The 21,418-nt window shown below is 35.8% G+C and overlaps 1 protein-coding gene across 5 annotated transcripts in view; it reads left to right on the forward strand.

Annotated features, from left to right (window-relative positions):
* LOC126706966 (ankyrin repeat-containing protein ITN1-like) overlaps positions 1-21,418 on the forward strand; it is a 223,625-nt gene that overhangs the window by 96,532 nt on the left and 105,675 nt on the right. For 4 of the 5 annotated variants that reach the window (XM_050406557.1, XM_050406556.1, XM_050406559.1 and 1 more), the window contains exons 4-6: positions 12,764-12,991; positions 19,911-20,378; positions 20,518-20,661. In XM_050406557.1, the coding sequence (XP_050262514.1) occupies positions 12,764-12,991; positions 19,911-20,378; positions 20,518-20,661 (840 nt within the window). The remainder of the gene's footprint in view (positions 1-12,763; positions 12,992-19,910; positions 20,379-20,517; positions 20,662-21,418) is intronic. The other variant, XM_050406560.1, reaches the window with a different exon arrangement.

Below are 21,418 nucleotides of genomic sequence, written 5' to 3' on the forward strand. Positions count from 1 at the left end.
CTGCCTTCTTAATTTTTTTCACAGCTGCCTTGGCCACCCTTGTGTACTCCCCCGACTTCTCTAGGAGTGAGTTATAATTCTCTTGAAGATTGGCTGTGTTTTCATCTTCTTCAGCATCTGATTCTTCAACAACTCCCAATGATTCTTCATCACTATGTTCTCCAAGATCTCGTACAAGCAGATTCAACTCGTTTGAAGACTCAACATAGGCAATAGTCATAAAGGCCGAATAGTTCCCCTCTCCATCACAGCTTTCTTTAGAATCTGAGTTGGATGAATTCGAGTCACTCAATGTCGTGGCATACACTTTGCCTTTCGATTTCAAATAATTCGGACATTCTTTCTTAAAGTGTCCATGCCCGTTCCATTCGAAACAAGTGATATTGAAAGTTCAAATATGTGTATAAACACCCTTGAATGTTTAGACCCCCAAATTACGACTTAACCAATTCAAGTATTATGTCAAACAACTAGTGTGCGGAAAATTAACATAAGCTATAATATGGAATTGGAAAAACTATCTAAACCAAAATAAAATCACAACCCACAGCAGATAATAAAAGGCAAAGATAAAAGGGAAGGAAGATGCAAACACAAAGACAACACGCGATGTGTTATCGAAGAGGAAACCGAAGCCCTCGGCATAAAACCTCTCCGCCGCCCTCTAAGCGGTAAACAATCTACTAGAAAATGTAGTTGGGATACATGGACAGCAATAGACCCTTCAAGCCTAATCTACCCAGTGCACCTAAGCCCTCCAAGCTTCTTGCTCCAACGAGGTTGCGCCGAACCTTTTTTTTTTCTAACTTCCCAGATTCCGCTACTAGACCGTAGCATCAACCAATGAAGATTGGTTCCTTCCTAACTGCTTCCCAGAAATCCAAACAGCCCTCTCACAGTGATGAATATGGTGAAAGCAAGGTTTGGTAAAATGCCTCTCAAGGATTTGACAATGGAGAGGAAGAGAGTTGAGGAATTTGAAGAGACTCTAATGTATAGATTGTGGGTGAATCAATCTTGTTTTTCTTTAGGGTTTCTCTCTCAAAATTCTCTCTGGAAGCTCTCTTTCATTTGTGGGTAAAAGGGGTATTTATACTGGAGTAAGAGAGGAATGTGAAACGTCAGGATTTACAAAACAGGGGTGGCTCGGGGTTTGACCTCGCGACTTGACTGAGTCGCGAGATCCAGTCATGAGATAACCGTATGGCCAGTTGTCTTGTTTTGTCCTGTAGTGCTCCAGCTAGCATGACTGTTCACCTTCTGGCATGCTTGGCACGTGTGTTGCGTCTGGCAGCTTGCAGCCGCGAGTCACCCGCGAGGCCAAGCCGCGAGTCTCTGTTTTCTTGCACACTCTTGAGCAAACTTCACTCTATCTCACTCACTACCCTTACAACAAGCCCACCTAAATACAAGGTTACTAAATGCTGAAATACAAGCAAATTTGGCACGGAATAAAGCCAATAAAATGGTTGATTATATTCAACCTTACAATCTCCCCCTTTGGCTATTCCATGACAAAACCCTAAAACAGACTCTAGACTTAACATGTGAGTTGGGAACAGTTGAACAAAACTCACTCACACCTAACTCTAGAAGCTGTGAAGCACTTGAATCATAAGAACATGAAACTCCTGAAATACAACAATACACCATGATCATTGTATGCAGAAAAACATGAAATGCATATAAAACAAGCTTAAGGTGATCAAGCAAAGATGAAGCAAATCAAGGCTTGATCAATCAAGTAATCACCACAAGGTAGTGATCACAGTGCTCATTCACACTTGGAATGAACACTTGAACATACAACTTAACCAATGCATAATACACAAAGTATATGCATCTAGGAACAATCCTACAAGGGCACAAGAGTGACAGTATATAAATCAAAATGCAAGACATTTAGATAGAAGTACTGATTTCAACATAGCATAAAAGGCTGCATTAAGTAAGGTACAAACCATAAAGCCTACAGAATATGCATAAAAACATTAACCCTAAAGGCTTACATAAGCACATGGGTACAAAACACAATATATCAACTTAAACTGAAGAAAATATAACAACTTAAACTGAAGAAGAATGCAAAAACACTCCCCCTTAGGTAATATCCTCCTCCTCTGATCAGGCCTATCACTTCCCCTTTTTGTCAAGGAATAGGCTATACATCCTCTTCTAGCTTTCTCTAAATTTGATCCAATTGAGTTTGAAGTGAGGTAAACTTCATATCCCATCGAGTGCTGTGATGGTGTAGAGTAGATGTGAGTCCAGACATCTTTGTATTCAACTTGTGTACAGAGGATACAATGTGATCAAGTTTTTCATCAAGGGAGAGAGTGTTGAAATGAGAGCCACTGTGAGATGCGGAAGTTTCTGGTTTGGCTCTCTTCCGACTATGTCCAATGCTTGCATTGAATGTACGCATGTTGATTGGACTAGGTTTCGAGAGAGGAGATTCATCTGCCGTTGAATAAATTCCTTTGAGCTTCAAGATCCTTGAAATGAGACAGTAGAAAGGAATGCATGTTCGGGACTCAGTTCGTAGAACCGTTTTGCACAGAACATGAAAGATATGAGCACAGATGTCAATTTCTACATCAAAGATTAGATCATGAAGAAACAAAGCACGTCCGAGGTTCATATACCCAGTGCTTGATAAAGGGTACAAATTGTGAAACATCACAATTGTAAGCACTCTCAGTTTTGGAGGAAGAGAGGAAACACTGATGGATTTTCCATTGGGTGAGAACTCCAAGTCTTGTCCAAGACTTTCCTTGAGAAGCTCCTCATCAGGACAAAGATCATCATAAACCGGTGAGTGTCGAAATATTGGTCTGTTGATGTGAAGGATTTCTGCCAAATATGCAGGAGAGACTGAAAAACTCTTTTTCCTAACCCAGCACTTAAGTTCATCTTCTTCCACAATCACTTTGGCATAAAATTCCTTTACCAAATCTTCATACGCGTCATCCAGATCAGAGAGAAGGTAATTCCAGTCCTTGTGAGCAAACCATTTCGGAATGTCAGTGTCATGAAGTGATGATTGATCCACAGTTCTTTCTAGTAATGGTGTAGCATTTTGGAAATAATTCTCAAGAGACTGATAGGCTGCATAGGGTCTGAACTTGTTGGGATCGAATCTCTTTGATGAAGAACGAGTCTCTTTTGTTTGAGGTGGGTAGTCATCAACATCAATGACGTGTTCCTTCCCTTTGTAACTGCCTCCTTTCACAGCTGCTTTCTTGAATGGTGACATGTCTAGTCTGAATCATGAATAAAGGAAATGACAGAACACAATCCAACAGACATTATTAGCAGTGGGTTAGTGGTAATTTAGGGATAATGAAGAAACCCTAATAGCTAGATGAAAATGACCAGAAAATAGCAATGAGGGACAAAAATGGACCAAATGTAGCTACACAGTAGAGTGGGTCAGATTAAAACCACACAATCAGCTTAGAAAAACACACAGTCAACACAGGAACATTTTGAATCAACATACCAGCAACGGATCAGACAATATGAGAAACCAACAAATAACAAACCCTAGCTAAGCACATGATGAAGAACAAAACCAACAACTTAATAAAGCTCAAAACTGAACCAATAGCTTCCACAGGCTAAGCATGGACAAAGTAACTACCAAACTAAAAACCCATCTCAAAATCAAAAACAAATGCGAATAATCCAGAGGGAAAAACACAAAAACAAGTAAAATAGAGTTCAAGACAGAAAACCCATACCTGTTACTTGAGGATCTTGAGCTGAAAAGAAGCAGCAATGGAGTTTGAAAAATGGGTGCACAGAGTGTTTGGGAAGGAGACAATGGAGAAAGAAGATGAATAGTCACAAAATTTTGAGGGAAAACTGGAAAAAAAAAAAATTAAAAATTGCCCCTATTTTTGCCAAACACGCGTTTTTCGCGACTGAAGTGAGTCGCCACAAAGTCGCCAGTTCAAGTCGCCAAAACACTCAAAGACAAAAGTTTGAAAAAATTTTCTAAGTGTTTTTCGCGACTGGAAGGTCTACCCGCGAGGGAGTCGTGAGCTGAGCCGCGAAAATCTCTGAGTAACCCTCGTGACTGGACCTTCCACTCGCGAACAAGTCGCCAAATATGACCCGTGAACACGCGACTGAGGCACGCGACTTGACTAACCCGTGACTGAGTCGCCAAAACAGGGCAAAAATGGATTTTTGAAAATATTCAGATTTTTCTAACAAAATACTTTCCAAAAACACTTAAAACACTCAAAAATCTTTTTGTGCTTGAATTAACAAAGATTGAGCATGTGAAAACACATTTCATCAAGTACAATCACACAAATGAATATGGCATTTATTGAACATAAACTTGTGTGTTGTGTGTGGATATCAACAATGAGATAGTCCTTAGTCTAATGTGAAGCTTTAATGATCAATTCAACCAAGGCATACACAATTAGCACTAGATCATGTGATCCATCTCAATTATAGAAATATGTATATATGATCTCCCACAAAACTTGATAATATATCTTGGAGCTTTACATTTGACTCCACTTTCAATCATAACATTTGATCTTTTTGATCTTTTGAGACAATCACCTCTCATTGTGAGAGTGATATTTTATATTTCACTTCAATGAACTAGCCTTTGGCTTTTTGAATAAACAATCACTTTAATTTTAGGTCGCTTACCCTTTTTCCTAGTCGAATACTAGAATGTGGGACAGGCTTTTGCAGCTTAATATCTCTTTTTATTTGGAAATTTACATTTGGTGAGCTCTTTTAAGCAAAAAAAAAAAAAAAAAAAAGTGGGAAGATATATAGACACAAGTTTATGCATGTCTCAAGATCATCATAACCAATCACTAATTATTCATGACAAGTTTGAAGATCTATTTACAACAATCAAATAGATTTCAAGATTTCTCCCACAGTGATATGAGTGCAAAGAAACAAGCAATGCTTGAGAATGCACAAAGCCATTAGCACAAAGGTACGAGGCAAAACAAGTTTTGAGACAAAAGCTCAACAATGTCAATCAAACTTTTTGATTTTCTAATTTTTATGTGATTTTTGGATTTTTGACATAAAAGAAGAAAAAGATTGATCAAAAATAAAAAGGAGTAACAGTATGCACAAATAAACAAACAATCAATAATCATGCTACACAAAGAGCTAACAAAGTAGTGTGTGCCCTAACACAAACAAGCTTATCATATTATAAATATGTGAAGCACACATCACACAAGAGAGTCAAGGAATTGTACCAACACCAATGGTCTTATGGAGTGATTCAAACCGTGGACCATCGAGAGGCTTGGTGAAGATGTCCGCCTTTTGATTGTCGGTGTGTATAAACTCAAGACACACAACTCTTTCCTCTTCCAGATCCCGAATGAAATGGTAATGTATCTCTATGTGTTTAGATTTTGAATGCTAGACAGGATTCTTGGAAAGATTGATGGCACTGGTGTTGTCACAGAAGACACACATCGTCTCTTGAGGAATTCCATAATCATGAAGTAATTTCTTCATCCAAAAAAGCTGAGTGTAGCAACTTCCAGCGGCGATGTATTCTGCTTCAGCAGTAGATAGAGACACGGAATTTTGTTTCTTGCTCATCCACGAGACAAGATTGTTACCAAGGTAGAAACATCCGCCTGAAGTACTTTTCCGATCGTCTACACTACCAGCCCAGTCAGCATCTGAATACCCGGCAAGACAAGCATTTGAATCTTTTGAATACCACAGACCATAGTTTGAAGTATCATTCACATATCGAATGATTCGCTTAACAGCAGTCAGGTGAGATTCCTTCGGATTAGCTTGGTATTTGGCACAAACACCAACACTGAATGCAATGTCTGGTCTACTGGTTGTAAGATATAGTAAACTCCCAATGATACTTCTATATAAGGTAGGGCTTACTTCTACTCCAGAAGAATCAACATTCAGTTAAGTGGATGAACTCATGGGAGTGGAGGCATGTTTTTTTGGAGTCTAGTCCAAACTTCTTGACAATGTTTCTAGCATACTTCTCTTGTGAAACAAATATACCCTCCTTCTGTTGTTTGACTTGAAGACCCAAGAAAAATGTGAGTTCCCCCACCATACTCATCTCAAATTCCTTCTTCATCTCCTTAGAAAATTCAATAGCACGATCTTCAATGGTTGCCCCAAACACTATGTCATCAACATAAACTTATGCCACAAGGAGATAATCTTCACCATTTTTGACAAATAGAGTTTGGTCGGCATACCCCCTTTTGAATCCTCTATTTAGAAGGTAATGTGTAAGCTGATCATACCAGGCTCTAGGCGCTTGTTTTAAGCCATAAAGGGCTTTCTTCAATCTTAATACATGATCTGGAAAGTGAGGATCCTCAAATCCTTTTGGTTGCTTAACAAACACTTCTTCATTTAGATATCCATTCATAAATGCACACTTTACATCCATTTGATAGAGTTTGAAGTTCATAGTGCATGCTATGGACATGAGAATTCGAATGGATTCGAGTCTTGCCACAGGAGCGAAGGATTCATCAAAGTCTACTCCTTCTACTTGAGTGTATCCTTGAGCTACTAACCGAGATTTGTTTCGAATTATCTCTCCATCTTCATTAGTTTTGTTTTTGAAAATCCATTTTGTGCCTATGACATGAACATTTTCAGGCCTTGGAGCAAGTTCCCACACATCATTCCTCACAAACTGATTCAGCTCTTCATGCATTGACTCAACCCAATTCTCATCTTGAAGGGCCTCTTCTACCCTTTTTGGTTCAAATTGCGCAAGATAGCAGTGATATGTTACATGATTGGCTAACATGATGTTTCCTTTTCTGAGGCGAAGACCTTCATCTAGAGACCCTATGATGTTGCTTTCTGGATGGTTCTTAATTACTCTTGAAGATGGCTTCTTTGATGTGGAGACTTCATCACTTCGAGAGATAGGAGGATGGACTTCCGGAGGAGTAAGAGGACTTGATGTTCTAGACATCGATCTCGTTTCCATTCTTGGGTTGATGGGAGTCAATTCTTCTTCTGGTGTAGGTTCTTCACCTTCTATATCAAGAGCTTCGACCTCAACATCGGGCTCTTTGGTGCTCGGCCCTTCTCCATCATCAATCATCTCCACCTTAGATAAGGCATCATCAATCTTGACATTGATAGACTCCATCACTGTCTTAGTTCTCTTGTTAAAAACTCTATACCCTTGACTCGTAGTAGAGTACCCAAGAAAAATACCCTCATCACTTCTCGCATCAAACTTCCCAAGATTCTCCCGATCATTTAGGATATAGCATTTACTTCCAAACACCCAGAAATTCTTCACTCTAGGCTTCTTTCCATTCCAAATCTCATAGGCGGTCTTCTTTGTTCCTACTCGGAAAAATATTCTATTGCCAATGTGACACGAGGTGTTGACAGCTTCTCCCCAAATTTTTTTGAGGTATTTGCTTGTTAAGCAACATGACTCTTGCCATTTCCTGAATTACCCGATTTTTCCTTTCTACCACTCCATTTTGTTGTGGAGTTTTGGGGGCTGAAAATTCTCTTTTGATTCCATTCTTTTCACAGAAAAACTCGAATCTTGCATTTTCAAATTCCCTCCCACGATCACTTCTAATTTTGGCAATAGGGACCCCTTTTTCGTTTTGTAGTTTCTTGCACAGAATCTCCAACCTCTCACATGCTTCTGATTTTTCTCTAAGGAATTCAACCCAAGTGCATCTTGAGTAACCATCCACAATGAAGTAACCCAAGTGCATCTCTTTCCCCCTAGACTTTCAGTTCTGGTAGGCCCCATTAGATCAACATGAAGTAACTCCAAACACCGAGAAGTAGCAATCACATTCACCTTGTGATGACTTGCCTTTGTTTGCTTTCCCATTTGGCATGCTCCACAAACGGTCTTCTTCACCTTTCCAAACTTAGGAAGTCCCTTAACTGCTTCAAGTTTGGACACTTTAGCTACTTGTTTGAAATTGGCATGCCCAAATCTGTGATGCCACAGCTCCAACATATCCACACGAGCACTTCTACACGAAATGGGTGCAGTGGGAACTATTCCATAACAGTTATCTGTAGTCCGATTTCCCTCCAAAACCTGAATCCCTTCTTCATTGATGATCAAGCATCCCTTCTTAGAGAATTGTACCAGGAAATCATCATCACAAATTTGAGTGATGCTCAGCAGATTTGCCTTCAGCCCTTTTATGTATAACACATCTTTCAACAGCGGTAATCCAAGTATCTCAATGGTTCTTTTGCCTAGGACTTAAGCATGACTTCCATCACCAAAGGTCACATAGTCACCAACCTTTTCTTTGAGTGTCTTAAACAGTGACTTATCCCCTGTCATATGGCGAGAACAACCACTGTCAAGATACCACAAACATGCATTAAACACCTTCAATGAGGTATGCACAAATAAGCTCACATGAGACAAACATTCTTGACCTTCAAACAAAAACTCATTATCAGGTTTCATGCTTCTTTCAGATTGACCTTTCATTTTCAGACTCTCAATCATCTCACACAACATTTTATTTTTTCTTTTATATTTCTTAATCAATGATTTAGATTCAGATATGCTACTGTGTAAGACATGATTCTGATTCTCAAAATATTCCAGCATATGAACAAATATCCTAGCATGTTTCTTAGTTTTTAATAACTCTACAAGATCATTGGTAAAACACCCTTCAGACATATGCATAGAGTCATTTTCACAAACACTTAAGCTACAATCCAGCATGGTATTTTCCATAACAGCTACCACAACGCTGGGGTCTAGGATCACACTCAGGTAATAAAACCACAACAAGTGTACCCGCTCTGATACCAATTGAAAGTTCAAATATGTGTATAAACACCCTTGAACGTTTAGACCCCCAAATTACGACTTAACCAATTCAAGCATTATGTCAAACAACTAGTGTGCGGAAAATTAACATAAGCTATAATATGGAATTGGAAAAACTATCTAAGCCAAAATAAAATCACAACCCACAGCAGATAATAAAAGGCAAAGATAAAAGGGAAGGAAGATGCAAACACAAAGACAACACGCGATGTGTTATCGAAGAGGAAACTGAAGCCCTCGGCGTAAAACCTCTCCGCCGCCCTCCAAGCGGTAAATAATCCACTAGAAAATGTAGTTGGGATACATGGACAGCAATAGACCCTCCAAGCCTAATCTACCCAGTGCACCTAAGCCCTCCAAGCTTCTTGCTCCAACGAGGTTGTGCCGAACCTTTTTCTCTTCTAGCTTCCCGGATTTCGCTACTAGACCGTAGCATCAACCAATGTAGATTGGTTCCTTCCTAATTGCTTCCCAGAAATCCAAACAGCCCTCTCACAGTGATGAATATGGTGAGAGCAAGGTTTGGTAAAATGCCTCTCAAGGATTTGACAATGGAGAGGAAGAGAGTTGAGGAATTTGAAGAGACTCTAATGTATAGATTGTGGGTGAATCAATCTTGTTTTTCTTTAGGGTTTCTCTCTCAAAATTCTCTCTGGAAGCTCTCTTTCATTTGTGGGTAAAATGGGTATTTATATTAGAGTAAGAGAGGAATGTGAAACATCAGGATTTACAAAACAGGGGTGGCTCGCGGCTTGACCTCACGAGATCCAGTTGCGAGATAACCGTATGGCCAGTTGTCCTGTTTTGTCCTGTAGTGCTCCAGCTAGCATGACTGTTCACCTTTCAGCATGCTTGGCACATGTGCTACGTCTGGCGGCTTGTAGCCGCGAGTCACCCGCGAGGCCAAGCCGCGAGTCTCTGTTTTCTTGCACACTCTTGAGCAAACTTCACTCTATCTCACTCACTACCCTTACAACAAGCCCACCTAAATACAGAGTTACTAAATGCTGAAATACAAGCAAATTTGGCACGGAATAAAGCCAATAAAATGGTTGATTAAATTTAACCTTACAGACACCTTGTGTAGATTGGGATTCTTTTTCATCTTTCTTTTTGAATTCCCTTTTCTCCCTTCCTGAACTTTGAAATTTTCCTTTGTCACCAAATTTCCCATTATTCTTGAATTTCAAGAATTTTCAGAAATTTTTTACAAGGTATGCAATATCTTTGTCAACCACATCTTCTCCCGATGAGTCATGGTCTTCCACCTTCTCATTAATGGTCTTAAGAGCAAGAGATTTACTCTTCTGTTGATTGGGCAGCGACATTTCATAAGTCTGAAGAGAACCAACCGGCTCCTGGACTTTGATGTCATCAAGATCTTTGCTTTCTTCAATCGCTGTCACTTTGGCACGAAAACTTTCCGGCAATGATCGAAGGATCTTCCTTACAATTTTAGAATCCTCCGTTTTCTCTCCCAAATTAAACTTGCTTACAATCACCTCATTCAGCTTGCTATAGAAAGAGTCAAAAGACTCATCCTCACTCATTTTTAACTCCTCAAACCGAGTGGTTAGCATCTGTAGCTTGGTGTCTTTTACTTTCTTTGTGCCTTCGTAAGTGGTCTGCAATATCTCCCATGCTTCTTTGGCAACGGTAATGTGAGAGATCCTATGAAATTCATCTGGAGACACACCACAGAAAATAGCATTGAGTGCTTTACTATTAGCATTAGATGCAGCGAGTGCTGCCTTATCCCATGTGGATTTGGTTGCCTTAGGTCTGGTCCAACCAATCTCAACAACATCCCAAACAGATTCATCAATGGAACACAGAAATGCTCTCATGCGAACCTTCCAAAAAGCATAATTACTACCATCAAAATATGGAGGTGCATTTAGGGATTGAGACTGATCCATCTCAATAGAGAGTCAAGGATCACACAATGGTAATGAAACCACTAGAAGTGTACCCGCTCTGATACCAATTGAAAGTTCAAATAGTGTAAAAACACCCTTAAACGTTTAGACCCCCAATTTACAAATTAACCAATTCAAGCTTTATGTCAAACAACAAGTGTGCGGAAAATGAATAAAAGCTATAATATAGAATTGGAAAAACTATCTAAGCCAAATTAAAATCACAACCCACAGCAGATAATAAAAGGCAAAGATAAAAGGGAAGGAAGATGCAAACACAAAGACAGCACGCGATGTGTTATCAAAGAGGAAACCGAAACCCTCGGTGTAAAACCTCTCCGCTGCCCTCCAAGCGGTAAACAATCCACTAGAAAATGTAGTTGGGATACATGGACAGCAATAGACCCTCCAAGCCTAATCTACCCAGTGCATCTAAGCCCTCCAAGCTTCTTGCTGCAACGAGGTTGTGCCGAACCTTTTTCTTTTCTAGCTTCCTGGATTCCGTTACTTGACCATAGCATCAACCAATATAGATTGGTTCCTTCCTAACTGCTTCCCAGAACACCAAACAGCCCTCTCACAGTAGTGAATATGGTGAGAACAAGGTTTTGGTAAAATGCCTCTCAAGGGTTTGACAATGGAGAGGAAGAGGGTTGAGGAATTTGAAGAGACTCTAAAGTATAGATTGTAAGTGAATCAATCTTGTTTTAATCTAGGGTTTCTCTCTCAAAATTCTCTCTGGAAGCTCTCTTTCATATGTGGGTATAAGGGGTATTTATACTGGGTGAGAAGAGAATATGAAACGTCAGGATTTTCAAAACAAGGGTGGCTCGCAGCTTGGCCTCGTGACTTGACTAAGTCGCGAGATCCAGTTGCGAGATAACTGTATGACCAATTGTCTTGTTTTGTCCTGTAGTGCTTTAGCTAGCATGACTGTTCACCTTCTGGCATGCTTGGCACGTGTGCTGCATCTGGCGGCTTGCAGCCGCGAGTCACTCGCAAGATCAAGCCGTGAGTCTTTGTTTTCTTGCACACTCTTGAGCAATCAACACTCTATCTCACTCACTACCTTACAACAAAACCCACCTAAATACAAGGTTACTAAATGCTGAAATACAAGCAAATTTGGTACGGAATAAAACCAATAAGATGGTTGATAAAATTCAACCTTACACTTTGAAATAATTTAAAATTTTTCTCTTATTTTATGTTTTTTTTTGTTTTGTTTTGTTTTGTTTTTTTTTTTTTTTTTTTAAATTTAAAAAAACATATATAAGTGAATATATATTTTTGCAAATCACATATAATTTTCTCAATGAATTTCAAGTCATGTGAATATATATTATATAAAACACTATTTTTAACAATTGGCTAACACCATCGGATACAAGTTGTGATTAAAGCAGTCCTAAATCATGGAGATGTGATCAAAAGTCAAAAAAATTGAAAACTAATTGGCATAATAATAAATAAATAAAATTTGAAAACATTTGATTACATTTTACCCAAAAACACTTTATTCCGAAGTCCAAATTTATAACTTTCTTTTTGGTTCTTTATATAAATCACCGCTTTACATTTGGCTTTTAATATGAACATTCAAAAAAATTTAAGGGGACGAAAAAATTTCAAAAGGCCTGTGGCGATGGCTAGCTTCTATGTGGCTCTGCGGCTACAGCTGAATACATATAACAAACATCAAGGTGTTCATATGTCAGTTTTTCCTACAAACGTACAAAATGTTGTCATTGAAATTCTCTGAGATACCAATTTGCACTTTACATCCCATTTGATTTGATGATCTTCATTTTGGCTCTATTGAAACCAACCATTGCAATTTGCAAATTTTCATTAGCCTATAGATTTAAATTATTTTTTGAAATGAAAAATGTATTTTGTTAAAAGAGATGATACTTACTCTTGTACTCACTCTTCAACAATTCACCGAATTTTGTATTCAATATTAAGTATTTACATACATAATATCTTACAGTGAAAGGAGCAAGACGTTTCCACAAAATGAGTCATCCTCGAAATGCTTCTGTCGAAGAGGAAATCGATAATCGACAAGCATGTACAGATCAATGTTTGGTTCGATCAGCTTCTATACCACCATATTCTCCATACCTCCCTCGTGGAGATGGTACTAATCATGCGGCTTTGGACGTTGCTTCACAAGAACGACTGTCACCAATAGAAGAAAATCCAAATCATATTCAGAGTATGTGCTCTCTCTTTATCTCTTGTACGCCTGCATTTACACAAAGAAAATGACACATAAATGAGTTTTCGAATGGAAGAGTACTATGAAATCGTTTGTACCGTGTGTTTTCTAGCTAGCAAACTATTACTAAATTAGTGATGATTGGAATATTACAAATTGACAAATGCAAGAGTTATAAACTATTTTACAACATTTTTTTTTAATAAAATACTAATGTAGTGAGTGCTTATTAGTAAGTGAAAAAAATAATATTACCAGTGGGCTCAAATGAGAATTAGTAAGAATTAGTTATATCAACAATTTGTAAAATTATTGTAAAATAGTTTGTGGATTGTAGTATTACTCTTACAAATTCTATCAAATATGGTGTTGTATTAATAATTAAACACTACACAAAAGAAGTAATTAAAACTTTTATTTATTATAATGTTGACGGGGCACCAATCACATTCATTATCCAATAGTTTTTTTTTTTTTGAGAGAGTATCAACTTATGGTGTTCACTCTTGATAATGCTCTTTATTATCAGAGCAAGATATCAATCGGTTTTTGGTGTAGGCAGAGATTGAATTCTATATCTCTCATTCAACCATAAAAAACTTTACTAGTTGAGCTAATTGGAACCCACTTCATTGTCCCTTAGTTTGCAAGCCTCTTGTAGTAGTAAAATATTGATAGGACCTTTAGTATTTTTCATTACAAATTTTATTTAATAAGCTTTACAATAACTGATGTATTCCTAATGACAAAAATTAATTCATACATTTATTATAGGACAAAATTTGGCTACAAATACTTATTAAATTGAATTTACGAATTTGTCCCATTTATTTATTCAAATAACATATTCTATCCTTTTAGCTTTATGTCATCTTTACCATATACACTTAAATGAGAACTTAAACATTTTTAATCATTCCAACATATTTTATATTCTCAACTTTCCTTCCTCCAAATTAAACAAACCATAATATTATCATCTAGAGTCTAGACTAAGATTGATTCACCCTTCTTGAGTTTTTTATTTTTGGTGTGTGTGTGTGTGTTTGGGGGGGGGGGGGGGGGGGGGGGGGTGGGTGGGGCGGGCGGGGGTGTGGTTGCAAAGTGAGAGTGATATCATTGTCCACTACTCATTAATGCTTGAAAATGGTCCATATTGTTCTGAATTGGTGGCTAATATAATTTGTGAGAGAATGTCACATTTTGGTGATTAGGGTGGTTTTTAAAGAATTTACTCAGATTATAGATCCAAGAAAAGCGTCAAGGATGTGCTTAATTTGTTGTAGCAACTCACTTCGAGAGAACATCATATAATTTTAGATGCATAACTCTCAAAATCTTTGACATTCTCATTGAGGCAAAGCATCTAACCTTGTCTTATGATTAATGGTATAAAAATGATTTATCTACCATAATTTGGTCTTTTTGGTGCAAGAATATGTGCGCTTCACTATGTCATAGGTAGTCTTCATTTTTCAGAGTTACTCATTTGAGGATGCTCACCGCATTCTTTATTGATTGGGAGCTAATTGGGAGTGAACATATTTTTTTAGAAACTAGTGATATATACGCCCGTGTGTAGCACGCTTTTTTTGGTAAATTATTATTATTATTATTATTATTGTGATGCATCAAAACTCATAAATATTGCTATTTAAAATACGAGAGATGCTATGTCTACAACATTTTTACAACAAATCACAAGTGGTTAATTGTTATTAATTCAAATTTGAAACTAACACTAAGATTACTTTTTTGCCCCAACAATAACAATCAGTAACAACCTGCCACTTAGGATTTGTTGTAAAAATGTTTTGGACATATCATTTCTCTTAAAATATTATGTAAAAGTAACAATTTAACAAAAAAATTATCATAATCCCGTAAAAAATGGTTGTTATTGCTTTCAAATGTTGCTAATTAATAGACAATATCAGTGAGATAATGAATAAAATTTTATTTATATTATTTGAGGTAATTATATTATATAAAAGGTTCACTAAAATCTCTTTTTATATATATATATATATATATATCATTCTTAATATGAAGGAAAGAAAAAGAAATGATAGTAAAATTAATTTGAAAATGATATACAGATTATGTGGAAAATGAAATATCTAAAAAAATATTTTCCTTTAAATGCAGAGCATTTATTTTTACATTTTTATGTTAGTAGTGAGTTTTAGTAAGAATATTAAAAACAATATGTAACCATTTTTTAGGAGGTTGCATTTGCATAAAACGAAGATAAAATTTCTAATTTGAAACACAAAAGGAACAGGTTGTATAATTTGAGGATGAACATAAAACATTCTAACCAAAATATTGGATACAAAAATGTTGACTTAATTGTTAGAAATTTTCATATACACAATGAATTCTACAATCATGCAAATATGAATTAACATTTGGATCACAATTGGACAAAAGTTGTACCAAATAACAAAATTGAATATAACCCACTAATTGATTTTCCAAAAAAAAAAAAAAAAATCAATCACTAATCAAAACACCAAAAGAAAAGATATTTACAGTAAAATCAAAATAATAACAACAAAAAAAAATAACATCAAAAGCTAATAGTTAGGTGAATGTTGTTTACATTTTATAATTGTATGTGTACAATTTTAATCTCATGTGTCGAAAAGGTGAATAAGATAAAATAAAATGATTTTTAGTCTTCTTTTCTAATTGTGATGTATTTAATTATGGTTCCAAAATAAGTTCATTTTTTATTTTATTATTATTATTATTTTTAAATCTTAATAGATAATATCTAATATCTGATAGATAATTAGATTACACATATATTAATCAATTAAAGTATTTTTTTCAAAAAAAATTAATTTTTTAAGAATAAAATACTTGAATAGCCTTTGAAAGGGGAATGGTTAGGAAAATAAACAGGCAAATGACAAATTAAGAATTAGTGGTCATAAGTAAGAATAAAATGCAAACTTAAATACCATTCCAAATAAATGTATTTATTTCATTCTTTTTTTTTCTTTTTTCCTCTTTTAATATGCCATGTGTAGTATTATGGCAAACATATTAATATGTACAAATAATGTTTTGACACATGCCAACACACACGCACACAACTGTGTGGCTTGGCAAAGGCTTTTGGTAAGGGTGATACAAACCCTAGAAATCATATGAGATATATCAAAGAGAATACTCTTTGAGTGTATGAAGAGAGAGCGCCTTTTGTTTTGAGAAAAACCAATGCATCCTCTCTTTTCCATTTCCTTCATTGTATTAATTGAGATATTGTAAACACTTTCCTCACCCATAAACACAGACCATGTGATTGAGAGAAAACTTATGGAAACTTGAGAAGCCACATTCAAATCCAATCTTTATTGGTGGTGTTTCCATTGGTGCTTCAATGGAGGGTCTCCGATAGGCTAGATGAAGAAAAGACTCGTAGTAGTTGCTTACTAGCATGACTGGGTTACAATTGGGTTGTTGACTAGCTATGTGATTATACGGTGGCTTTAGTATGCAAAAAGAATCCCTATATCAAAGTGAAAAGCGTACATCATTTATAGAGAAACTAGAACTAAGGCGATTGGACATAGACAGGGACTTATGATACATGTTTGAGTTTTCTAAGTGTTTTGTAATTAACAAATGATGTAGATGGTTGTCCTTACTCATGCACATAATGTTAGGAATGTCATTGCGACATGATTTGAAATTTTGAATGCTAGTTGACAACTTAGTAATACAAACATAACACCATGTCACAAAGAAGAGTTTGGTTCACTCACATGAGCAGTCGCCTAAATTCGACTGTTAAATAGCAAGCAGTGATCAATCTTTGGTGCTCAGCATGAGTGCAAAGGCTTTGGAAAAAATAAAATGTCATTTTGATGAAATGACATAAGAATGGTGAAATGTCATTTTGATCCACTAAATTTAAAATTTATCATTTTAGTCCATTGACTTTGATAACGCTTTCATTTTAGTCATTATCTATTAAAAATGACATTTTGAATCAAATTTTAAGGTTACAAACATGAAATGCAGCTGTTTTAAGAGACTTAATAATGATTTTCAAACGACAATAGACAAAATGACTAATGTGAGAACGTTTATTAAGTTAGCTGACTAAAATAGCAAAATTTAAATTTAATGGAGAAGAGGAATTGTGCTTTTTCGATATAAATAGAATTTTTTTCCAAAGACTTTCTACGCTTTTAGAACTAGTAGAGGAATGACACCAGTCTATTCTAAAAATCGAGTTCTTTTATTGAAACTTGATTTAAAAACTCGATTTTTAGAAAATCGAGTTTAAAACAGGGGCAAATGGCTAAATAGTTTCAGAATAGTTGCATTTTACTACTTGTTTTGGGCGAAAGGGGCAAATGCCCATTTTGGCCGCTTAGGGATAATCACATGGACCGAGCTATATATGGACTTGGGGTTTTTTTTTTTAATAAAAATATTAGCACATTAATAGGTACTAATTTTAGTAATTTTGTTCAATAAAATTACACTTTGTCCCTTTTAACAATGCTATCAATTATTTGAAGAGTAATGATATAGCTACAAACATTTTATTATATTTTTACAAACTATTAAGGTACATAGCAAATTATGGTTCACACATTTGCATTACTTTTTACTTACCAATAACCACTCACCATATTAGTAATTTGTAAAAATTTTGTAGTTTTAGCATTTTTCACCTTTTAAAGGCCATAAAAAATTAATAAATTATATTTAAAACAAAATATACAAGCCTAAAAAAATTAGCCCAACAACAAAAATTACCAATAATAAAGCTAAAAAAAAAAAAAAAAAAAAAGCCATATCAACCTATTTTACCTAAAACAAACAATTTAGCCCTTAAAAAAGTTTTAAACAAAAATCCTTTGTGGTTAATCAATAGAGTCAAAGACCGGAGCTACCGCATACAGCGAGTAGCAAAGCCGGCCTCTCTGACTGTCCTGGCTTCATTCTTGGATAATGAGTTGATAGAGGACTCAGGTCAGGCGCCAAGATGGCTGGACTAAGATATATATGGTAGAAATAAATATAGAAAAATTAAGACATACACTCTTTGGGATAAACAGAAAGCTAACATAATTTGAGCACACTAAATGTGTGTTTTGGAATCACATGATAATGAGGTGAGAGAATGGATCACTAAATCATCGTTGTCTAGGTTAATTTTGCAGTAGCGTCACTTAGAACAACTCAAGTCCCCAATACAATGCTAGAGATGATGGTTGGTGTAGAATTCTTGGCGGACAAGTTCAACAACTGAAGGTTAGGGTTTTTCTATCTGAATATGTTAGGGTTTCTACCTCTACAACATTTTGAAAAGTTGTGCATCTTGACCTTAATCTAGGCTCTCCAATTAGGATTACAATAACCAACTAATACATTCGATTTAAATAAACTATTTCGGTAGAATAAAAAAATTCGCGAATCTAGGTCATTCAAGTGGTATTGAGCTTGCTGTTGAGCTTAAATGATGCTTGATTGATTGAGATGTAGTCGAGCTTGCAGCCGATGCAGCAAATTTAACAGTTTTTGAGTAGTATTCATGTCTTCAACTTAATCTTCGATTAACACTTCTAAACACTAAATACTTATTTATTAGTCAAATATTTTGGACATATTTTGATTATGAGTTGCCAACATCTAATAGTTTTGGACTTACAAAACAATAATATGGACTTGTACTGTAATACCTACGCATTCACAAGCGATAGGATTTGTTGGTGAGTGTTCGTACTCGTCTGTTGTGTGTACTATTCCTGATTGGTTCTTGGCTAAATAGTATGGAAAGATCAAAACCCAATTTTGTTTGATGCAAGACCGTATAAATATGTACTTCCCTTCAAGAACGTATGTGTTACTTTCAAGGTCTAATTAATTTTTAATACTATTATTATTTGCTTTCAACCATGAATTTAACTATGGCTTCCCGGCCTATTGATTTTAATTATGACTAATTATTATTTTGTTTTTTTGGAGATAGTTTCAACCTATGGCGTCCGCTCTTGATGATAACGTTTTATCATTAAATTAAGACACCAATAAGTTTTTTGGTGTAGGCAAGAATTGAACCCCAGATCTTTTATTAAACTATGAGAGATTTTACCAGTTGAGCTAATTAGAATTCACCAATTATTATTATTATTATTTTGTTATCTTAGCTAGATTAGATATATCTGTTACTTTTTAAGTCCTCGAAGTCTCAAACTCCCTACTTTCGTTCGCTATTTCACACTTAGAAAATCCACAACATTGGGTGTTGCATGTGAGAAAAACTTTAAAATTAGCATCAATAAACTTTAGGGACTAATTATGCGTAATGCTTGGACTACAATTTTTTACATAATTTTGCCACAATTTGTCTACGTAACGAGTTGTAAGTAGTGAAATTGTGAACCCGCATGAATTCAACACTTTTATTCCACCACTTCTAACTTGCCATGTGGGAAAGTTAAGTCAAAAGTTGTGGTCGTGACATTTTTGTCCAATTATAATGCTGGTTGTCAGGAGGGGTTTTTTTTTTTTTTTTTAATAAAAAATTTAGCAATTATTATTAGATATTGACCGTTGATTATTAGCAGCTATAAAGTTATATTTTAAGAAAAACTATTTGATTCTCAGTTAGACTTTATACATTTGTATGACAGAAATTAAGATAAGATCCCCTTATATCGAATTCTTCAATTCATATCAAATAATTGTCAACACTCGTGCATTTAATTGGAGGAGATTTTCCGGCATAAACTTTAAATTTATAAAGTCCTCGCATGTCTAGCTTATAAAGTTGTTGTTGTTGTTGTTTTTGTTTTTGTTTTTTTTTTTTAACCGGCTTATAAAGTTGGGTTACATCACCAAAACATTAGTGTTAATACATATGCGGATATGCTTGTTGAAATTCCAGGGCAGAGGGACTGCCTTACCCTCTATCGAGCTGCCTTAAAAGGTAATTGGCGAGAAGCTGAGGATATAATTCGTGGATATCCAGATGGCATTATTCTGGATTCCATTACAGAAATGGATGATACCGTTCTTCACATTGCATCTGCGACAAAACACGCCACTTTTGTAAAAGAAGTGGTGGGATTATTGACTAAGAAAGAAGAGTTGGAACAGAAAAACAAATGCGGAGATACAGCCTTTTGCATTGCTGCGGAATCAGGGATTGTGACAATTGCTGAGGAGATGTGGAAGAAAAACGAGGATCTAGTATTGATCCGCAATAAAAAAGAAAGGACACCACTTCAAGCAGCAGCTTTGTTTGGACATAGAGACATGGTCGCGTATCTATTACCTAAGACCAGTTTTCAAAATTTGACTACTAAGGAAAAGATGGACATCCTTGTTGCTACTATTACCCATGATATGTATGGTATGCCTCTCATCTAAATCACTGTGATTTTGAGGCAATTAATATAAAATTCCATCACATGGGATTTGATGCCCTTAAAGAAATTTTGATTGGGCATGAAACCTTTGACAATGATCAAATGTATTGTTTTCATGGACAGATATAACATTCGAAATTCTTGTAAAGGAGTCAGCATTAGCAACTGCAAACAATCGAGCCTTAGCATTGCGAGAATTGGCCAGAAAACCTTCTGCAATTGGCAGCAGAAGTCAGCCATCACTCTGGAAAAGCTGCTTAAACTACTGTTAGTTTGACTCCAAACCAAATTCCCTTATTTGCATTAGATATAATATTTTTTGAGCAAGTCAAGAGTCTTGTACCTTAGCTAGCACTCTTTAATATTTATAACACACACAGCCAAGATTTAAATCTCTCTCTCAATTATAACTATCGAATTTAAAAAAAAAAATCCCATGTAGGAGTTTATATTACATTAATCCCAGCTTGATGACAACTTTACTGAAATCAACATGTAATGAGTAGTAGCAATCTCATTAAATTTTGTTGTACTTTCTAACCATGGGAAGTTCTTATAAGGTAAAAATTGATTCTGTTTGTTTTAAATTTCTAATTTGTTGTAGTACTTGTACACCGTTTCCTTATCGATACATTAGAGCATTGTAGGTATGGGTTTTTGTGTGTGTGTGTGTTGTGGGGTGGGACTGGTGAGGGGGTTGGGGGATTAGGAAGGTAGCGTTTCTTCAAATACATTTGTACGTCTATTTATCGTTATTTTCCTTTTCATTCTTTTTTGTTATTAGAAAACAAGGTAGTTGAAAAATGTTGTTTAGCCTCTAATACGTCTTATTACCATTTTAATCTATGATTCAAGATTGAGTCCAAGCAATGACTTAATCAATTTTTTATTTTATTTTTTAAGCACGACATTGAACATGGTTGAACAAGCACAAAATAAATATCACATGAATAACTCTCTCTCTCTCTCTCACACACACACACAAATAAAGATTTATTCATGGAGTGAAAACCCATATGGTAAA

The sequence above is a fragment of the Quercus robur genome, chromosome 11 (genome assembly GCF_932294415.1).
Source record: "Quercus robur chromosome 11, dhQueRobu3.1, whole genome shotgun sequence".
NCBI lineage: Eukaryota > Viridiplantae > Streptophyta > Magnoliopsida > Fagales > Fagaceae > Quercus > Quercus robur.